Source organism: Neopelma chrysocephalum, unplaced genomic scaffold (assembly GCF_003984885.1).
Source record: "Neopelma chrysocephalum unplaced genomic scaffold, ASM398488v2 Primary Assembly neopelma1_74, whole genome shotgun sequence".
NCBI classification, from domain to species: Eukaryota; Metazoa; Chordata; class Aves; order Passeriformes; family Pipridae; genus Neopelma; species Neopelma chrysocephalum.
The window spans coordinates 8,105,182-8,123,757 of record NW_020897735.1 but is presented as its reverse complement, the minus strand read 5'-3'; the positions used below and the strand labels follow the sequence as shown (position 1 = coordinate 8,123,757).

The following is an 18,576-nucleotide window of genomic DNA, read 5'->3' as shown; positions in this document are numbered from 1 at the left end:
GAACATCTGCCATCCTACCCCTTTTCTCTGCATGTCACAGATCTCCCAGGGTGGCTGGAAGGCCCCTGGAGTTCAGCAGCACAGCAACAATTAGGGAGGGGAAAGATTTATCTTCCAAATCTTAAAAAAGAAATTTAAAAAACTGCTTAGAGTTTCATTTTCCAGCACGGTAATGTTTAGGTAAAGATTTACTCTCCAGAATCCAGCCAGGGTGAGAGAACACATTGATTTCCACTGCATACAACGGGCTTTCTGCACCCCTCAGAGTTTCCTACAATTCCCAGCTCCTCACTCCCCAGCACCTCCAATTATTTGCAGCAGGGCTCCCATTTTATGTATATTTCAAAAAAAAAAGAGTTTACAAATATATTTAAGAAATAGACTAAAACTACAGAGCAGCTGATGGAGAGCAGATCCCACCCAGCAGGGTTAGAGCAGCTGAGGGTTTCCCTGGTTCCTGGGGGCCCACTTATTGCTGAAGACCAACAGCTCTCAATGTTGCCAAGCCCACAATTTAAATATCCTTGTTAGAGCACCTATCAATAAATTAATTAACTGCAAAATGAGTGCTTTAAAACAGAGCAAACCAGTCAAGTAGCAATTATGTTTCATATGAAGATACTGCCAAAACCCACCAAAAATTAACTTCAGCCCCCCAAAATTAGAGAATCATAGAATTGTTTGGATTGGAGGGACCTCAAAGATCATCCAGTTCCACCCCCTGCCATGGGCAGGGACACTTTCCACTATCCTGGGTTGCTCCAAGCCCCATCCAACCTGGCCTGGAACACTTCCAGGGATGGGGCAGCCACAGCTTCTGTGGTCAATCAAAAAATGATGCAAACTAAAAAATAACTTAATTTCACCATTATTACACAACAGAGATGGCCCTCCCTGCTCAGGTCTGGGCTCTGCCCTTGGAATGCTGTCCCAGCCAGGCAGCAGTACATCTCTCTCCTTACATTTGACTGCATTAAGGACTCTGCTGTCCAAGGGCTTCCTGCTGGGATCGCTCGTGGAGGACCGGATTCCAGTTCCGCAGCTGTTGGCAAGAGTGTTCCTGCAGGAAAGGCAAAGGAAGATCCTCAGAGTGGGGACTCCAGGGGCCAGCCCTGTCCTCCTCCCTTCAGATTCCAACGGAGGGATCACCACATTACGTGACTTTAAGGTAAGGAATGGGAAAACCTTGCGAGTGGAAATGGAAAATGGAAAACTGGGTTTGAGCATCACTGGGAGAAAGCACAGAACTGAGAGCAGCGCATGCAGAGGATGAAGAACTCATGGCACAAGGTTAAACCTCTGGGAAATGATTGGAATAGATCCCCTGGGAGAGCACAAGGAGCAGGGGGGACGTACCGATCGAAGAAGGTGGCCAGGAGGCGCCTCAGGAGGACCTTGTGTTTGACACCGGCACATAAGTGGCAATTCATCAGCTGCCCCCGGGTGATGTAAACGCCTGAGCCTGGAAGGGTGGAGAGGGAGAACCCGAAATTAAAGCCCTGCCACACTCACAGAGCCACCAACAGCTCCTCCTGCACCGCTCAGGCCCGACACGGTGGGAGAGTGTTCCCCATGCGCTCCTGTGGAAGCCCAACGAGGACGGCAGGATTTGTGGAAAAGCCCAGCAGGGACTGTTATCACGGTGCCTTGGGGCCTTGGCAAGTCCCAGCTCCTAATTTCATCTGTACAGAAAGGAAGTCCATGGAAATCAAATGAAAGGACTCTTATTTTCTCACCAACACACACACAGTGCAGGGCTTTATGCTGTGATTTTATATGTACAGATCAGATTATTTATTCTCTCTGAAGGGAGAAAACCCCAATCCATTTGACCTTTTCTTTTTTCCAGTGAAAGACTGTAGCTAGGAATGAAAGAAAAAACCCATCTAGCACAGAAAAGGTACTTGGTTACAGATCTAACCCTTTCCAAAAGCCCAGCCCATCACCTCTTGATACCTCTGGTGAGCAGGGAATTCTCCTTCTAATGCGCAGGAATGGCTGACTTTGAACACGCTGCCTTTAAAGATGTTTTCAGGAAGAAAAAGGAGCCCCTGCAAAGCAGCTGGACATGTCCAGGGGTCTGGCAGAGCTTTACAGCAGGTTTTGAACCAAACCCTTTTACCCTGCACACAGACAAACCACTCCTGCCTCAGCACTGGCTTCCAGGGAAATGTTATTCGATTTTTTTCCAGCATTCTGCTACATGAGAGGGTTTTGGTATTTGCTTTTAATTAAGATTAAATAATGGGTCATATCCGGATCTAGAACATACTCTGTCCTCAAGATATGAAAACATCTACCAGAGAAATTAAATCACCTCCTGGATTTCCAGGAAAGATGACTGTCCCTGACCTCCTGGATGAAACCAGAGCTGCAGAGCCTGAGCCTGACCCTCTGCACCTTCCCTGCCACCAATCCCATCCCAGGATCCGGCATCCCCCTGGATCTCTGAGCCCTCCCACTTCTCAGCCTCATCATCCATGTATTCTCTTCCATGTAATGAGTTTTTGGAGTTTTAGCAGTCTTAATTTCAATTTTCATAGTCCTGTGAGCAACAGGGAGTTGGACTCAGTGACCCTTAAGGGTCCCTTCCAACTCATTCCATGTACGTGTTCCCTATTTATCTTCCACACACTCCCTTCCAGGCACAGCCTCTGTCCCTCAGATGGGCTGGGATGACTGCAAGCCTTGTTGAAGACCCTCTCAGAGACTCCTGCTCAAGTTTGCAGAATCAACCCTGGCACGAAAAATCAGAGACAAAAGGAAAACGCTCCCAATGGAGAGTTGAGGAAAACTTTCCCAGCAGGACCAAGCCCCCCCCTCCAGGTCTCCCCAGGTTTGAGACAGGAATTAGTTGGTTTATTTTGTCTTTGGAGAGATAAGGCATCACAGTGAACACCAGACACCACCGAGGGGAACTTCACTTTAATAAATGATAAATAACCGAGGCAGCCACTATTGGTTACTGATATTAATCTGCTTTTTTTTCCAGATTGAAAAATGTAAATCAAGCAGAGCTGCCTCAAGCCAATTTGCAGCTCTCACTGTGAAAATAACCTGCACCACTTGATGGTTTTAAGAAGTCTCACAGAAAATGTAAATGGGTACAATATGAATATTCCAGATACAAAAGAAATACTTGTGGTATTGCCTTCCATCAAAGTCCCATCCTCCATCAGCTGGAAACCTTTCTGGGCATCCCCTGAAATCCTGACTCCTTCTACAGACTGAAAATAAAATCATGCTACTCACCAAGAGATAAATGACCAGAAAGGAAGAACAACTGATTTGGATGGATTGTGCTGCCACACGTCCTTTTTGTACCAAGGGCTTTACAGGTATTATATCAGCTCTACACCACCAGTGTCATCAAAAGCTAAACAACTTCCACCTCACACTGGCCATAAACCCTTTACAGAGAAGCAGCAAATTCTCCCAATATTGTAAATTCCCCCCAAATGAAAATAAAGACAGAAGAAAGGACCAAACTCAATTCCTTCTCTTCCTTCCTGCTGCAGCGTTTGGCTGTTTAGTAAATTTTGAAAGAAACTTGTACAGGTTTTTCAAAGCTTGTTCACTGACACAAATTTTATCTCCTTTGCTTTGTAAATCTTATAATGTGATAATTTTTTTGGAGGGGGGGGGTCTGGTGGGTTTTTAGATCTGAGCATCTAAATGAAAACACGCTGGCGCTGCAGCTCACACCGAGCGGGGAGAACACAAGCTGCAGAATTCAATTAAAATGCTAAATTAATTCAATTGAATAAATCCTGTTAATGACACATTTTTCTATCAGCAAATTAAAGGAAACTCAGAACTTTTTAAAAGATGATTGGTGATGAATAATTTCCAGAAAGACACAGCAAGGGCACAGCAAGACGCACGACTCCAGCAAGACGGAGAATGCAGTTCCAGAAGGAAAACATCAGCGATTCCCAGGTATTCCCAAGCAAGGAAAAGTTACCCCTCCTTACCTGCAACGAGCTCAAGTTTTTCTCCAGGATCTCCCTCCGAGTAGAGTTTTGGGTGGCAGCGGTATCCGATCTGACTGATAAGACTGGCTGGGAGAGCAACAAGATCCCGTCGGATGAGGACACAGGAGCGGTTCTCCAGCGGGATCTGCTCCGGCTTCTCTTGAGCAACTTAAGAATTAAAAGGGAAAACGGTTAAAATAACTTATTATGCAGGCACAGCACCACCAGAAGGTCAGGCTTTGACTTTTCCACGGAGCAGTTGGAAATATTCCTCCCTCCAGATGTACGAGCGCTCGCTCGGCCGCGGGGCAGGTGCCACCTGAAAGCACAGGAAAATCCCCTGGTCTCCCCCCACCATCCACCACGGCAGCTTCACGTTCTGCAAGAGGGATTCTTAGAAACTAATTATGCTTTAACTTTTCCTGAGTTAATCATTTATGAAAATGGGCATCTCTGTACAGCTGGCATCGCTCTGCCAGCGCAGCACACGGAGCTGCTTCCCAAACGCTCCCAGAAGAACGGCAGGTTACTTCACCAGAGGGTTCTAAAACAGGCAGTAAATTGATAAACATCTGCATCAGTACCATAACTACTTCTCTTGATGGTTTTTTCCTGCTGAAGTTACAACCCAGACCCTGCAGACACTGTCTGCCCTGAGAAAGGTCACCCCAGCCTCTCCCAAGGACGGCACCTCCGGCTCACCCTCCAAAGCACCTTCTCTTCCTCTGCCTTCTCCAGGCCAACATTTCCTCTCAGTAAGAAGAAAAACCCCAACCAAAAGCCAAAAAATGTTAGTGAGATGTGGCTTCAAAACCAAAATATCAGATTTTCCCAGCTTGCCCCAATGCACCATCCCCAGAGCCCTTCATTACCCAGTAGCAACCAGTTACATGGAGAAGCTGGAAGTACTGAGCAGTCCTACCAGCACTGCCAAGTCTGGGACTTGTGGATGCACAGATTTGTTTCTAAATCACATTTACAGTTCAAGACCACAGGATTGCTTAAAATGATAATTTTTGACAGCAAAACAGGTGCACATCAATTCCAGGGTGTGGTGGGAGCAGCTACAGTGCTGAATTGCAGCCCAGCTCTACAATGACCTCCCTTTTTCCCCCCAAACTGTTTGATAATGTGTCAAATGCCAAGTAAAAAATCAAACCCAGCCCTGTGCTTCAATATCTGTGAACACAGAGAGAAGCAAAAACCCGCAGCAAGGAGCGTTTCTGAACTCAAAATGTCTCCTGCTCCAGAGGTGCCTGTTCCTGCGATTATTGCGGAGTTCTGGGGGCCACTTTTCCTCTCTCCAGATAAAATAACAAGTTTTGCAGAGTTGTTGCTGCAGTAACCAGGGGGTGATGGCTCTGGGACAATGGGAGCACTGTTCTAAGTAGGACATGCCCGGCACGCCGGGCTGTGCCGTGGCATCCTATCGCAGGCACGGGGCTGGGAGCATCCCACCCTCGGGGCTCCCTCCTTCCCTAAAAACTCCAAACACCAGGAGGATGCCCCCTCCTCATCCTTCAGGGATTAAGGACCAAACAGCGGCAGAAGAATCCAGAGGATGTTTTTAAACCAAACTTCTCTTGCCATCACAGCCCCACTGACAGACAGAATTCTCCCCAGCTGCGATATTCCCTGTTCAGCAGCATTCCCAAGCATCCAGATCCAAGATCCCATTGGAGATGGGGGTCAACTTCTGCTCACACCAAGGGAGAATCTCAAAGATCTGAGATTTTGAGTGATAAGCAGAGTATATCCAATGAAATACTATTATTTTCCAGATTAAACAAACCAAAAGGAGAGGGGTGGTGGGTATGGAGGAACCAGCACCCAGGGAAGTCCTGCTCTGCTGTCCTTCCAGGGGTTTTTGGCTCCCACCACAGTCCTCTGCAGCTCACACACAGGCTAAATTAAAAGGTAAAATTATATATAAAACCTCTTTGAGCTGTATATATAACCTATACACACTCCCCCCCCCCCCGAGCACAGCTCTCTGCCCAGGTTGTGTAAAATTGCATTTTAATATTTCATTTTTACTTTAACCCACAATATTCGTCAGCCCCTAAAACCAGCAGATGTGGAGCTGCTGAAGGGAAGCTCAGACTTCCACGTGGACTCTCAGAAGGTTTCTTAGAGGCTTCCAGGTATTTTTAAAGTGATATAAAGGCTGTGGGTCTCCAGGGAAAGTAGTTGCAACCAATAACCCAAATGAGACAGAGTTCAGAGCAGAAGGTCCTTGCAGCCTGTGATGGGAACAGAACTCAGCCTTGAACCTTCTCCCTTTTCCATCGAGTGTCTTCCTCAAGACTGAAGGAATTAAACACCTACAACATCCAAGTGCAAACAGTTCCAGTGGACAAGGACAAACCTACTGCTCTGCCACCCTCCATAGGCAAACACCCAATAAAATCCCAAATTTTGGGGTCAAAGAGAATAGCAATAACGAGGCAGGGAAGAGAAAGATCAGGACAAGCACTGCATCCTGGAAAAACCCGGATTTGGTGTCGAACCCGCTGCCTGAAAGAAAAGCAGCTTTTCAGGAAGACAATCCTGCCTGGAAGAGCCTGGCTTTTGATAACATTTCACTTCCTACACAAGGAGCCACGGAGAAGTTTCTGTTTCTTCCTGTGAAATCAAATACTTCTTAAAACAACCCAAAATGCAGCTAAAAAGACCAACTGTAACTCAACCCGCCCCTGGATTTTGGTTACATCTGCCCTGCTGACTCGCTGTCTATAAATCTCTTATTAAACACGGCCGTGAATCACTTTGGGGGCTTTGTTTCCATTCAGGCTTTAGCACGAATTCAACCACACCAAACAAAAACTGTTAGAGAGATTTTGGGCTTTCAGTGCCACCTCCATGGAGCAGATAGCAATCAGTTATGTAAAGGAGCAGGACACAAGAGCCACTCTGGTCCCTGTTTCCAAAGAAAGCCAGTCTCTTTGGCCTTTATGCTCCGGAGAACAGGATAGTATTTGCTTCTAATTAATCTGTATCTTCAGAGGGCAGCGGCTCCTTCCCTTTGAATGAAAGGACAAACAATGGGAAGTATTGTTTGATACAGTTTTGTTCCTGACCAAGAAAGGAGCTCCCAGCCAGCAGAGAGGGGCAGGAAATCATTACGGAGGAAGCCACGAGAGCTGCCAGCCAAACACTGGAATATTTTTATTTATTTGGATATATCCTTTCATCCCAAACTTATAAGGATGCTGCAGCTGCAACAGGTGGTCCAGAATGGGAAATATCCATTTTTCTGGGGTTTTTTGGCTGAAGAAACAGCCTCAAGCTAACTCACTGGTCTGTGCTCCACAGCTCCAGGCTCTGCATGATGCTGGGGCACATGTCCACCCTGTCCCTAGAACACATTGTCCTGTTCAGCAGTCCCTTACACCACCTTTGTGCTGAGGCCACAAGGGTTTGGGGACACCAGGATGGCTGCACATCCCACCTGAGGTGTTTGGGACCAGAGATGCTGAGCCCACACTGACCCGCACCAGCGATGGGCAACAAGCTGCTCGGGGGTCTGGCATCACTGGGAATGGCTGGACACACACCTGGCACCAGCACTCACTTATCCCCTTAGTTCCTGACAGTCCAAACACCAGGGCTTCAAAATTACCCATGAACCCCCAATTCCCACCAGTTTGGGTTCCCCAAACCGTACACAAACTTCAAGACATTCCCGTGGGCACGAAACAAAAATTTACCACTTAGGAATGGAATTTGGAGATACAGAAAGAGCAGAGTGATGGAGCCTCACCCAAAAGTTAATGTTGAGACAGTCCCAACATGAAACCACAAGTCTCGAGCCCGGAAGAAAAGGTCTGAGAAACCACCTCCACCTGCTGCACCACCAGTCACCACAGATGCAACACTTGGATGATTCTCCCCTGTTCCCTACATGGCAAGAAGTCTCTTTTCAAACAGCACCATTTCACCAACATTTCTATCCCATCAGCCTATTTTCCACTGGCTGACTACCCCAAAAATAGCATCCCTGCCATGGCATCACCAGCATCTGCTGCATATGTAAACCTGTACCAGAGGACACACGCAGACATCGCGGGACAGATCCATCACAGAGTCCCAACGGGGAGAGTTTACATTGTCCAAACAGCACATTTACAACAACCTACTGGAATGCAGAGATTTGATTTGTGACCTATTTATACAGGGAGGTAATCTGGAATTAGTATAGGAAAAATGTTACTGGTTTATAAATACCCCTATCTTGCCTTCGCCTCAGATCTCAGCCAGGAGTGAAACATCTGCCAGCCTAAAATTAAACATCTGTGTTTTACAGGGAGGAAAATGGGACTGGAAGTTTAATGCCAAAAAAGGCCAGAGGCTGCGAGCCCCCAGTGTGGGGCTCAGCCTTTCTCCTGAGCCTTCCTCCCGCTCAGCACCACCAGTCCTGGAGTCGGGATGGGAAATGCCGGAATTGCCCGGCTCCCGTCGGCACAGAGAACCACAGAGTCATGTTGGAAAGGACCTCCAAAATCATCCAGTCCAATCAGCACCTTGTCAACTAAAGCCACACAGAGTTGCTTCCAGCAGTTGGGATGTTTGAATCCCACAGCAAAATTCCAAAGTGAGCTGGTGGATAACCAGGGCATCCCTTGACCGCTTTATTTCCTAAATAACCATGAGCTCTCTGCTGCTGAGCATCCCCTCCCCAGGGTCAGACAGGCCACTGCAGGGTGGGCAGGGACAAGTGGGACCTTGTAGGATCAGGTCACATTCCTGCAGTTGGAAGCAGCTCCTCCATCAGGCTGCAATTATCCAGCAGCACGGCCGTGATTTACGTCGCTGCAGCGCCTCGTGCCCAGGCTCGGGTCGGGATCTGCACGGGCTGCATCATTTTGGATTCTGGGCTGTTCCCTGCCCTCTTTCCTTACTGTCAGGAATCAGAGGCCAGGAGAGAAAACTATTCTCTCAGCTAATTACCACAACTATTCTATAATGGCTATTTTAGATGAATTTTTAATGAAGTGTGCTCTTGTCAGTTCAGGATTTCATAACTTTCAAGTCCAGCCTTTGCATTCCAGCCCTTTGCTGCATAAAGATTTTTCCTCTCCCCTGCAAACCGGTGCAGCAGGAGCAGGGGAGGAGGACGGACCCTCACACAACTTCACTTGTGCCTGTCAAAATTAAATTAACTGCATCTGCTGAGCTTGGAGCTGACTGACAACAACGTGGCTCAGTGCAGAAAAACGCCGAGCATCTGCAAGTCCTGCTCAAACCCACTTCAGCTCAGGCCCACGACGCTGTAATTAACAGGGATAAAAATACTTTGCTTTTGTTTAATATTTTCTGGAGTTGTGCATTCCTCAGATCAGATGCTGGAAACCTCATTAAGTCTCGCTCGTGTCCTCAAGGCCCACATGTTCTCCACAGCCAGACCTACTTATGGAACGAGGAGCCATTTTACCGCAGTGCTCCCGTCCTGCCACCAGGATGGTGACACCACTGAGCGTGGCCAGGGGACAGTGGGAGCTGAGCCACCTTCTCCCACATCCCTCTGCAAGCTGCCACCCTGTCTACCAACACCTAAGCCTGACCCTCCCATCGGCCTGTGTCTAACCCTGGGCTTGTCCTTCCGTTTATCTGCTGCTCCTTTTGCAGGTCCAACGCTCGTGCTGGTCCCTCACACCAGAGCCACCACTGCAGGAGGGACATCACTCAACCCCTCACTCCCTCTTCTACCACCCAACCCTTGGCCAAGGTGATGATCTGCTCCTTGTTTCTCTGACCCCAACTACCTGGAGGGAGGTTGGAGCGAAGTGGGGTTGGCCTCTTCTCCCACATAACAAGCGACAGGACAAGAGAAAATGGCCTCAGGATGCAGCAGGGGAGGTTCAGGTTGGACATTAGGAACAATTTCTTTGTGGAAAGAGTAGCTAAGCATGGAAACAGGTTGCCCAAGGACATAGTGGAGTCACCATGGTGAAAGTGTTCAAGAAACAACTGCATGTGGCACTCAGTGCTCTGGTCTAGTTGACAAGGTGCTGTTTGGTCAAAGGTTGGACTTGATGATCTTGGAGAATTTTCCCAACCTAAATGACTGTATGATTTGGAGATGTGCCTCTGATCCAGCTTTGGAGACTCAGAATGGTTCTGAGTACAAAAAGAGGTGAAAAAAAGAAAATAAAAAACCCCTAGTCTTGGGGCAAGAAGAGGATTGATCCTCGGGTGGTAGGTGATGCTCAAGGCAAGTGAAAAGCACCAGCCACCAGTGTCCCACCACACACTCACCAGCATGAGCTCAGTCAACACTTCTGCCGGAGAATGAAAAAAGCAGAGAAAGAGGAGGAAAAAAACCACTGCAACCAACCCTCTCTGAAATTCAGGGCTTCATCTGCTCTGCTCCTCTTTGGCTTTTGTTTTTGTTTTCGCAAACAGGGCTCTTGGAAACCTTGGCAATCCCTATTTTACAGGGCTCCCCCCTCCCCCAGGCCTTTGTGAGGCTGTCGGGATCGACATGCCAGGAGCAGGATTAGCTGCCTTCTCTCTTCCATCTCACGGGTTTATTATTCTGCACCTTTTGAGGGTACAGTTTATCCCGAGTAATTAAAACACAGTTAGCTGTACAAGTCCAAACCATAATGGAATAGCTTAGGTTTTATTTTTTTCGTAATCTCTTTCTTGTGTGCCCTCTTTTCTAGGAAGCCTGAATACTATAGCTGGTTCATTTTAAAACAGGAAACTCCCCTGAAATGTGCTGGTGAGGAAGAGGAATTTGAGCAGAAATGTGGGATATTGGAGCTTCACAACCTGTCTCCTCCCTGCCTCGGCATCATGACGTGGTTTGAGCCTTCTCCCTACAGAAAAACAAGCAGGAAAACTTGGCTGTGGGATGCCCAGCTCCGGCACGAGCTGCAGCATCTCCAGTGACACCTGAGAAAGCTGCTCGGATTTTCACTTTTTCAACTGGGATGACTCCTGCCCCGCAAGGATTAGGGACACCCTCAGAGCTGCTGGTCCTGCCCTCGCCTTCTGAGTTGGTTTTGTTCTGTTTCTGCATGAACTGGCCCCGAGACAGGGGTGGAAAACTCCGTGTCCAAGGGCATAATCCCACTGCTCTGAGGAATAACGTGTGAGCCCAGCACTGAAGGCAAACCCACATTACTCACCACAGGCTCTACAGCAGGGAAGAGCAAAGCAAAATAAAATCAAAACAAGTGTGTGCAGAAACAGCCCCATTTCTGTTAAATCTGCCTCTAACAGCAGCTGTGGAGGAGACCCCAACCTTGTCCCCATCCCTGATCCTGCTCCTCTCCCGTCCCATCCCAACTATTGGGACCTGAAGCACAGCTGCGAGGGCACTCAGGCTTTTGAGGCTCATTTTCCACAGCTGCTGGTCCACTTTTCTCAGCAAATATTTCTAATATTGAAATAGTAACCCTGCTACCCCCATGGCTTTCCCTCTTTTTCACACAGTCTGGAAAAAAACCTTGGAAAATATTGCTTATCTGCTCGCTGTCTGGCAGAGGGACACACCAAGGGGATGCTGAGCTCCTGCTCCTTGGGATGGGATGGGATAGAATGGGATAGGATGGCACAGGGTGTCGGGGTGAGCGTGTTCCCAGCACTAGGGAAGCCTGGCTTGGAGTAACAGAAATTGTCCTATTTGCCAAATCTTGTTCCTTGGTTAAGACTAAAATCAAACCACTTTAAGGAAAGCTTATCAACACCAGCTCAGCAACAAACCAGAGTTAAATATTTGCAACATCAGCCCAGCAATTCCAGCATCCAGGGCAGGGAAGGCGGCTCCAGGCGAGCGGATGCCGCGTGCGGCCGGAGCCGACGGGAAGATGTCCCTCCCCAGGGAGCACCCCTGGATCAAAGCTGCTGCCACAAACACCTGCAGCTCTGACAGGGAGGCCACTGTGAGGCTGAGCTTCCATGTGGGATGCTGCCAGCCTCGTCCAGGCGGGATGCTGTGAGCTGCTTCCACGTGGGATGCAGACACGCCAGAGCCCAGGGGGCATCACCTTCTCTGGTCCTGAGCCCCTGGCTCTGTACCTGCCCCTGATCCTCAAGAGGGTCTGAGCCTTCCAAGGTGCCTGGGAAAGGGGGTGTGTGTCCAAGGAAGTGAGAGGAAAGAGGCCTCTCGTGCCCCTGTGCCCACTTGGGGGTTGAGCAGCAGCTCCAGGATGAGCAACACCAAAATGAAGCCACCTCCTCTGCCTCAGGCCCACCCAGGGATTCACACTACCATCCCTTATGCATTCGGGAAGGGCAAGAGAGGGATTTTACTTAGTTCTGTTTCTAATGCTGAATAAAAAAAACATTAAGCTCCCCCAAACTGCTTTTCCCTTTCCGACAGCGATGTGTGGGGCAAGGCTGGCTAAGGAGAGTGGGATACTTCAGGCAGTGGGGAGAAAAGTCCTCCTTTTCTTCTTTTTGAAGATATTCCTAATTGACACCTATTAAAATGATTTAGTTGATGTTTTTCTTATACATTTACCACTTTAAAAAAAAAAATCTTATTCTAAAATACCAGGACAGAGGGGCCATGTCTGGCACCTCGCTGAAGACTAATTCCCAAAATAACCACCCAGCCTTCACTGGGCCACCAAGGACTGATGCTTCCTTCCCCATGGATGACCACCTCTCTCAGACGACCCATGGCAGGAGACCCATCACCTTGGGACGGGTGTCACCAGCACAGGGCTCATGCAACCATCAGGCTCCTTGTTGGCCACCTCAGCCAAAAAGTGAAGGGCTGAGCTGACCATGGGGGATGATGTGACCGTGGTGGACGATGCAGCCACTCATTTAAAGGGCCTCCCAGTTGGGGACACAACCCAGGAGCGATGGCATGGCAGGACCTGCCCATGCCACACCGGGACACCAGCACCAAGCCCACCACGTGCATCGCCTCCTGCGCCACGCCACAAAAACCAACAAACGAAGCCCTTCAAAGACAAAACCCCGAGGAACAACCCAAACTGACCCATGGCGGCCAAGCAACCCCTGCAGGGGAGCAGAAAACCCAAGGACAGAGACGCCCATTACCAGAGTAGCCTCCCGAGGACTTGATGTACATCTGCCCGTACTGCTCCTCCACCATGGTGTCGTAGGCCTCGTCGTCCTCCTCGTCCTCCTCGTTGTGGTAGGAGGTGGGGCTGTCGGTGGTGGGGATGCTGCTGGCGCCGGGGCTCGTCCGCTCCCCCTGCGAGTACTGCACCTGCTGCACGTTGGGGATGAGGGTGGCCAGGTTGGGCATCCCGTAGTAGGACACGCGGGAGAGCTTCAGGGGCCCCGCGTTGGCGCCGCCGCCGCCGCCTCCGGCCCCGTCCCGGGCGCCGGGATCCAGGGGCCTTTTCCCAGGCCCGCCGGGCAGGGCGGCCGCCTGCAGCTCCATGTTCTCGTGTTTGACGCGCGTGAGGAGCGGGATGGGCATGGAGGGGGACATGACGTAGGGCGCCGAGGCCGACTGCAGCTGGTTGCAGGGGCTCTGCGGCTCCGAGCTGGGGTCTTCGATCATGGTGGTCTGAGAGTCACAGTGGGGCGAGCTGACCTTGAACATCAAGTCCGTGCCTTTCTCCACGATGTGCTGGATCTGCAGGAAGCCCGCCGTGTACATCACCACCAGCTGCTCGCTGGCGGCCATGGTCAGCTTCCCGGTGTAGCAGAAGGAGAGGATCTGCTGGAAGCAGGCGGGGGGGACGGTGCCCGGCAGCTCAAAGGCGTTTTTGCTGTTCCCACTGAACAAGTCTCGGAAGTAGAGGCTGCTGGCGGCCAGCACCGCCCGGTGAGCCTTGAAGGCCTGGCCCTTCACCACGATGGAGACATCGCAGTACAGCCCCAGCAGCCGCTGCTCGTTCAGGCAGCCCAGAACGGTGTTCCCGAAGTTGGGAATCTCTATGTGCAACATCTGCGACATGGCTCAGGATCGGCTGGAGCTCCTCAGACATTCAATGCAGGAATATCCAAAGTAGGGCACATCTGAAAGAGGGAGAAGGCAGGGAGAGAGGAACAGCGTTTTTAGACAGTTCACCCAAGCAGGCGAAGCAGAGGAACCCACCTCACCCGACATCAAAGGCTCAAAATGAGCTCTGAGAGCCGATGTGGAAAAAGCAATCGCTTATAAAAATTACTTATCAATGTCTTCAACCCACGTTGGGAACGCTATTCCAAGGATATTCCCCCAAAAATGCAAGTATTTCCTTCAAGTTGCGGTCTGTTTAAATATGCACCACTGATTTATTCCCCCGGGGCTTTTTACTTTACGCAGGAAAATCTGAACGATAATGGGAGAGAACAGTAAAGCAAACGAAAGACAGTCAGACAGATCTCGGTAGCATTATATAAGAAACACAACAACCAGCAGCTCTGTTGAAACTACAGAAAAGATATTTATAAAACAATGTGCCATTCTGCCCGAAATAAATACAGGATTCTGCCGGAGCGACAGCTCCCAGGAAAAAGCACTTTGAAAAGCAATCTTCCCATTTGCACCAGAAAGAGGGAGCATTTCAACAGTTAAACCCCTTCTCAACAGATTTATCCTCCAACAAAACGAGGCTTAGCTCCAAATTAAGCCAGATATTTGAGCCCCAAGTGCTGCAGCGAGCCGCCTACCACGTTGTCTTCTAATTTCCCCCCCCCCAAACCCAAAGCGGGGCAGGGGGAGCCCCAGCCAAGCCCCTCCTGCGGCCAGAGCCCCCCGGCCCCCCCCCAGCCCACCGGGTACCGGCAGCGAGGACCCTCCGAGCAAAACCCCCCGGGCTGGAGGCGGCGGCTCCGCATCCCGGCTCCGCATCCCGGCTCCGCATCCCAGCGCGGCCGCTCCTCAGGGCCAGCTGTACCTTTTGGCCGCGGGGGAGAATTCCTGCTTCCACCACCCGAAAGGAAGCCTGGCGTTGGAAAGGGACCTCGTGCAAACCCGCAGTGGGTAATGCCAGCGCAGCCCGAGCTCCGAAAACTCCAGCGGAGCAAATCACTGCGGATCCACCGACACGAGCCGGAGCCCAAACCCCCCTCCTCCCCCGTGCTCCCTCCCCGAAGAGTCCAGGAGGTTTAAAATCCTGTTTGCCTTCAACGCTACTGAAGCAAAACTACGGTTAACTAGTACCGAAAGCTCGGAAGAACGATATTTAAAAAAAAAAAAAGAGGAAGGGGGGGAAATAGAAGTTTATCTGCGAAAGATTAAAAAAAGAAAAAAATCTCTGCAAAGAAAATAATAACCCACAAAGAGCCGCTCTGTTCCCATTGCTGGGGAGAGAAGAAAAAGAAAAAAAAAAAAAGTCCTATCTGCAAGGCCACGGGGTAACAGGAAGAAAAGGGAACACACTCGGAGCCAATTTAATTGTATCTGCATGGTTAAAAAAAAAAAAAAAAAAAGAAAAAAAAATCCTTCCAAGCGAGGAAGTTGCCGGTGCCTTCGCCCGGCTGGGAGCGAACGTACCTTGAGCAGCGTCCGCTCGCCGAGGGGCTCCGGGTCCCCCGATCGCTGCCGCCGAGGGCTCAGGGGAGGGGGGGAAATAAAACAGAGTATCAAGCCCCGGGTTTGTATCTGCTGGAGCTGAAGCTTTTACCAAGTCAAATCTCCCCGGCAGCGCACAGCATCTAAATGAATAGGCCGGATGCAGATTAACATTCAGGCTGCTCTCTGCAATGAATAGAGCCCTTTGATTAGGGACCTGAAGTAAATGCCAGTTTCAAACCGAAGCTTTAAAAACAGAGAAATATCAGTGCCAGAGGAATGCTCTCAGTGTTGGTACAAGACAGACTTTTGATGAGTCACTGCAATGCAAACAAAGATGGCAGAAATACTGTACTGTATGCTGATGAAATGCTTAGTGGTGCCACGGCAACTGAGACAGGTTTTAAATTTATAGTGCAGTTTTGCATATGAATTACGCTGTAAACTGCCTCCCCTGCCATCTAGTACATCCAGAGTGTCAAAGCATTTAAACTATTCCAAACAGTCTGCAGAGCTGGCACTGCTGCTGGTTAACTCCTGCGGCCGGAGGAAGGCACTGAGCAGGGGTGGGGAGCATCCCCTGCATCCCCCCAGCTTTCTCCCGTATCCCCAGCATCCCCCCAGCATCCCTTGTACCCTTCAGCATCCTCCTGCATCGCCCGTATCCTCAGCATCCTCCTGCATCACCCCTGTATCCGCCCAGTATCGTCCTGCATCTCCCCAGTATCCTCCTGCATGCCCTCAGCATCTCCCCAGTATCATCCTGCATCCCCTCAGCATCCTCCTGCATCACCCCTGCATCCCTCCAGCATCCTTAGCATGTCCCCTGCATCCCCCCCAACATCCCCTGCATCCCGCCCAGCATCCCCTGAATCCCCCCCAGCAACACCTGCACCCTCCCCAGCATCCTCCCACCTGCCCAAGCATCCCACCCCAAGAGCTCCCCAAAACCACCCACCCAAAAGCAGAGCTTTGGGAATGCCCAGATCTGCCCAAAATAAAGGTGCTCCTTGGGATGCCACAGTCCTGCCTCCTGGCCCCCCCCAGCCCCTCCCCAATACAAGAAAGCCTTTCAAATGCAGGAAAAATGTTTACCCCTTGGGGAAAGCTTCTTTCAGTCTGTGGCTGAATCCACTAAAAGCAAATCCATTTGCTTAAGTAATGAAATCCCAGTCACATTGTCTCCTGGATTCAGATTTTAAATTACCTTCGCATTTATTGAGCATGTTTGGTGCTTTTTTCTGGGAAAGAGGGTGGGGCCTCCCTTTGCTCACTTCTGCCTTGCCCAGGGTGTTTTTAGTTCTGCCCCTGGTCTCCAGTTTGGTTCAATTGCTCTGCTTGGATGGTCACACACACTTAAAATTTCGGAGCTGGGAGGTGAACCCATCCTTAGCAGAGGGCAACTGCAGAGGGAGCACAGGGCTGGGGATGCTCTGGTGTGACCCTTTCCCTCCTGATGCTGCTCAGATCTCCACTCCCACATCCAAAGAGATGTTTGCTGCACGAAGTTCAACTCCAGAGCAGCAAAACTGGGGCTGGGCTGCCTTGCCCTGCACTTCCAGCGACACCAGCAGCACAGCTGCTCTGCATCCCATGGGATTTGCAGCCTCCCGGCACCTGGCAGAGCCACCCCGCTCCCAGAGCAGGACCTCTGGGCACTGGGAATGCTCAGAGACCCCAGGGCAGGTGACTGGGATCTCTGCCTGGTGTTGATGAGGAGGCAAAGGCACCGAGAGCGGCCCAAGGTGACACATCCTGTGAGGAGCTCAGGGATGACCCCTTGACAGCCAAGCCTGAGAGCCCCCTAAACCTCTTCCAATCATCCCACCCACCCATCTCTGTTGGAGAAGGGATGGAGTCTGCCCTGGCAAATGCAGATCCACTCTGGATCTGGGAGAATTACTGAGAAAAATGTGCTTCACAGAATAAACTTCATTGCTCGGGCACCTGAAGGAAGCCTCAACCACGGTGATGGCAGATCATGGGTGGAGAAAGATCTCCTCCTCTTTTTCTCCCAGGAAGGGCTCCCCTAAGAGCTGAAGGCCCTGGATTGGACCTCCTTGGACCCAGCAGGGCAGGATGTGAGGGACCAGCCAAGGACAGCTCAGTAGCACAGAACAAGCCAACTTAAAATAGATATTAATTATTAATATTGCTTAGAATTTGCTCTATAAACAAGCCAGGCATGCCAGGAGCAACCCATGTCTCCCTAAAAACACCAAAAATGAGCTGGTTTAGGGTATGTTTAAGTCAGAGAGAAGCACCAGAGTGCCCCAGCCTTCCAAATCCTTGGCAGGTCTCATGTACAACCTCCCAGCAGAGATCAGAGTTTGAACCAAGATGCTCCACACAACTGGTCCCTCCCAAAATATGGCTCTCAGGGAAATGGTGAGAAAAGTAACCATCTTTGGTCTAGAAAGAGCATTGAGGAACACAAGCCAAGCTGTACCAGCAAGCTGCAAAAGCCCAAACCACTCCAATAAACTGCCAGCCAGGACTGCTGGAATTTTTTTTCTTCCTCCTCCCTCTGCCCCTGCCTTTTTATGACCAGACTGTATTTAAAAAAATCCAAAAAAAACCCCAACCCCAAAACACCAACAACCCCAAATCCCCCAAGAAGCCAAGAAATAAAAGAAGTCTTGAAAGCCAAGGAGAGGCTGCTCACAACCAAAGCTCACATTCCCTAAAAACAACAGCAACAAAATGTTACTGTGACTAGATGGCAAATGCAGCAACACTTGATAATGTCTATCTTAAAAAGATCCTCTACTAAATACGATTATTTTTCTTTTAAATAGAGCAGCAAGAGACTTCTGAAGGGTTTGAAATGGCTTCAGCCCATCTGACATTGGAAGAGCTGCGCTGCAGGAAAAATGACCTTTGCAATTCCAGATGTAAACTGTATTTTTCCAACCTCATCTCCCAAGCTGAGCTGTGCCCCACGGTGCAGGAGGAGCCCCCAGCACCCTCCCCACCCCAAAAAAAATCCAGTCCCCTTTGGGCTGCTGTGTCCTACAGGTGACAGACCATCAACTGGACACCTCCGAATGGGAAAACTTGGACCAAAGTGGATTAAAACCAGCCAAGCACCTCCTACTTTGATTATCTGACATATGTGACCACTCAGGCAAAACATCATTTTGTTTTCTGATGGCAGCCTCTTTT

The 18,576-nt window shown here is 49.9% G+C and overlaps 1 protein-coding gene across 7 annotated transcripts in view; it reads right to left on the bottom strand.

Moving 5' to 3' along the window:
* The window catches only part of NACC2 (NACC family member 2), a 57,457-nt gene that overhangs the window by 6,012 nt on the left and 32,869 nt on the right, over positions 1 to 18,576 (bottom strand). For 4 of the 7 annotated variants that reach the window (XM_027687623.1, XM_027687626.1, XM_027687625.1 and 1 more), the window contains exons 2-5: positions 12,999 to 13,931; positions 3,975 to 4,142; positions 1,357 to 1,462; positions 963 to 1,060 (exon numbers count right to left, since the gene is read on the bottom strand). In XM_027687623.1, coding sequence (XP_027543424.1) covers positions 963 to 1,060; positions 1,357 to 1,462; positions 3,975 to 4,142; positions 12,999 to 13,869 — 1,243 coding nt within the window. In that variant the 5' untranslated portion in view covers positions 13,870 to 13,931. Of the gene's footprint in view, positions 1 to 962; positions 1,061 to 1,356; positions 1,463 to 3,974; positions 4,143 to 12,998; positions 13,932 to 14,794; positions 15,032 to 15,393; positions 15,567 to 16,506; positions 16,528 to 18,576 lie in introns of those variants that run through there. The other 3 variants (XM_027687627.1, XM_027687621.1, XM_027687622.1) reach the window with 3 other exon arrangements.